Source organism: Buceros rhinoceros, unplaced genomic scaffold (genome assembly GCF_000710305.1).
Source record: "Buceros rhinoceros silvestris isolate BGI_N320 unplaced genomic scaffold, ASM71030v1 scaffold10129, whole genome shotgun sequence".
Lineage (NCBI taxonomy): Eukaryota > Metazoa > Chordata > Aves > Bucerotiformes > Bucerotidae > Buceros > Buceros rhinoceros.
Genome location: NW_010432102.1, coordinates 13420 through 16145, shown reverse-complemented (window position 1 = coordinate 16145; position 2726 = coordinate 13420). Strand labels below are relative to the sequence as shown.

The 2726-nt window shown below is 61.3% G+C and overlaps 1 protein-coding gene across 1 annotated transcript in view; it reads left to right on the top strand.

The window, feature by feature from the left end:
• Positions 1–2726, top strand: part of ABCA2 (ATP-binding cassette, sub-family A (ABC1), member 2) — a gene marked incomplete at both ends in the record, with an annotated part of 20426 nt that overhangs the window by 4417 nt on the left and 13283 nt on the right. Inside the window, 5 exon segments of the mRNA XM_010143649.1 lie at positions 209–323; positions 606–796; positions 1006–1156; positions 1579–1783; positions 2343–2507. Of these exon segments, the coding sequence (XP_010141951.1) occupies positions 209–323; positions 606–796; positions 1006–1156; positions 1579–1783; positions 2343–2507 (827 nt within the window).

Genomic DNA, 2726 nt, shown 5'->3' with positions numbered 1-2726 from the left:
TCCCCCCTGCCTGCCATGACCTCACAGCCCGGACTGTCCTGTGGGCTCATTGGAGACGTTCTTCCAGGGCACTAAGGAGTTGCTGGACTGGAGGCTGGTTGTCCCGGGGTGCTGGGAGAGCCTCTCCGCTGCTCTGTGCCCCAGGATCCCCTGGGTCTCTGCAGTGGTGCCGCCTTCCATCTCTCCCCTTCTTCCTCTACCCTACCAGCTTTCTCTTCGTCATCGAGCACATGATGCCGCTGTGCATGGTGATCTCCTGGGTCTACTCGGTGGCCATGATGATTCAGCACATTGTGACGGAGAAGGAGCATCGCCTGAAAGAGGTGGGTCCCTGGGGAGGAGCTGGCTTCTCTGAGCTCTGAGTCCTGCACGCCATGTCCGTGGCCTCCTTCCCCATGTCTCTGAGGCAAATGAGCTGGGGTGGGTGGAGACACCCCATCCCTGGGGTGAGATGGTCCTTCCAAGCATCTCTGGCACAAGCCTTGTCCAACCCTGGCACCCTGAGGACCTCTCAGTGCTGCCTGTTGCTCTCCCAGCCCAGTGAGTGAGGCAGCAGGGATGGGCAGGGCAGGGGACAGACCTCCTGAGCTGTCTTGGCCTCGCAGGTGATGAAGATGATGGGCTTGAACAACGCGGTGCATTGGGTAGCTTGGTTCATCACTGGCTTCGTCCAGCTCTCCATCTCGGTCACGGCGCTCACTGCCATCCTCAAGTACGGCAAGGTCCTGATGCACAGCGACGTCCTCATCATCTGGCTCTTTCTCGCCATCTACGCAGTGGCCACCATCATGTTCTGGTGAGCTGCATGGTCCACGCTGTGGGGCAAGGGGGCTTGGGCAGCTCCGCTGTCCTTGTGCCATGGGGCAAGGGTGCTGGGGGCTGTGTGGGCAAGGGCCAGTAGAGGGGCACAGGTTCCCCAGCCGGCTGATTTGGGGGACCAGTTTTTCACCTCACCATCATCAAAACCAGATGGTTTGGGGTGGGGTGACACTGTCCTCCCTGCAGCTTCCTGGTGTCGGTGCTCTACTCCAAGGCCAAGCTGGCCTCTGCCTGCGGTGGCATCATCTATTTCCTCAGCTACGTGCCCTACATGTATGTGGCCATCCGGGAGGAGGTGGCCCATGACAAGATCACAGCTTTTGAAAAGTGCATCGCGGTGAGTTGGCAGCAACTGCTGGGTTGTTGCTCAAGCCCAGGTTTGCCCTGGGCACTCCATGTCTAGTGTGCAGGCCACCAAGCCAAGCTGTCCCCAAGCCCTCTGCCTGTATGAACCAACTCCCCATGGGGCTTTGGAGGCATCTCCAGAAGGTTTGGTGCCTTCCAGGGCAGGGAGCATCTCCACGGGCCTGGGTGGGGCAGCACTGGGTAGGAATTCACCCCAACCAGTTCTTCGTGTGCAGGCCACCAAGCCAAGCTGTCCCCAAGCCCTCTGCCTGTATGAACCAACTCCCCATGGGGCTTTGGAGGCATCTCCAGAAGGTTTGGTGCCTTCCAGGGCAGGGAGCATCTCCACGGGCCTGGGTGGGGCAGCCCTGGGTACTGCTGACATCCACTTCCCTTCCCTCCATCTCTCCACAGTCCCTAATGTCCACCACAGCCTTTGGGCTGGGCTCCAAGTACTTTGCGCTGTACGAGGTGGCCGGTGTGGGCATCCAGTGGCACACCTTCAGCCAGTCACCTGTGGAAGGAGACGACTTCAACCTCCTGCTGTCCATGATGATGCTGATTGTGGATGCTGTGGTCTATGGGGTGCTCACGTGGTACATTGAGGCTGTGCACCCGGGTACGTGTGGGCAGAGGGGCATGAGGGCATCTCTGATCTTACAGGCGCCTCCTCGCTGGGGACCTGCTGGTTCCTGGTGGTGCTCAGCCCTGACATGGTGGCATTCAGCACAGTATGCCTTCAGAGTCACCTGTGCATGTCCTCTTGGGGTCAGCTGCCCACATGCCCTGACCCTCTGGTGACACCAGCAGGTTCCTTGGAGGTCTTTAGTAACGTGTCTCAGTTCACTGGCCAAAGCGAGGTGTCCATGGCTGGAGCACTGTTCCCCTTGGTCACCCATGTGGGGAGGGGTCTCACCTGCTTCCTTTGCTTTCCTGGTGAAACCCAAGCGCGAGCCAGGCCCAACCCAAAGCTTCCTGGCACAGCCCAGCAGCACCGCCCCAAGCCCAGTGGCCAGGGTGCTTGCACCCCCACCCCTCAGTGACGTCCCTGAGCTGGGGAAACCTCCAAGCCCCTGTCCATGCCCGTACCCACGCTGAGCTCTGCCCCGGCCCTCGGCTGGCTTCTCGCAGATGGGAGTGCCGGGTTGGCCCTGACCGCGCAGGGGTTGTGCCTGCAGGCATGTTCGGCTTGCCGCGGCCCTGGTACTTCCCCTTCCAGAAGTCCTACTGGCTGGGCAAGGGCCGAGTGGAGACCTGGGAGTGGACCTGGCCCTGGTCCCGGAGCACCCGCCTCAGCATCATGGAGGAGGACCAGGCCTGTGCTATGGAGAGCCGGAGGCTGGGTAAGGGCAGATGGGTGCTATGGGAGGTGGCTCGGGGATGTCCCTGGCTCTGCTGCAGGGTCCTGCACGGACCCTCATGTGTCACGTGTGCCCTTGTCAGGGCCGGATCCTGGGCCAGGCGCTGCTGTCTATGGCATAGGAGGGGGGAAGCTGGCAAGAAGCAGAGGGAGAGGGGCCACCGGCCAGCACAGACACGATGGGGTGGAGGTGGGGAGGTTC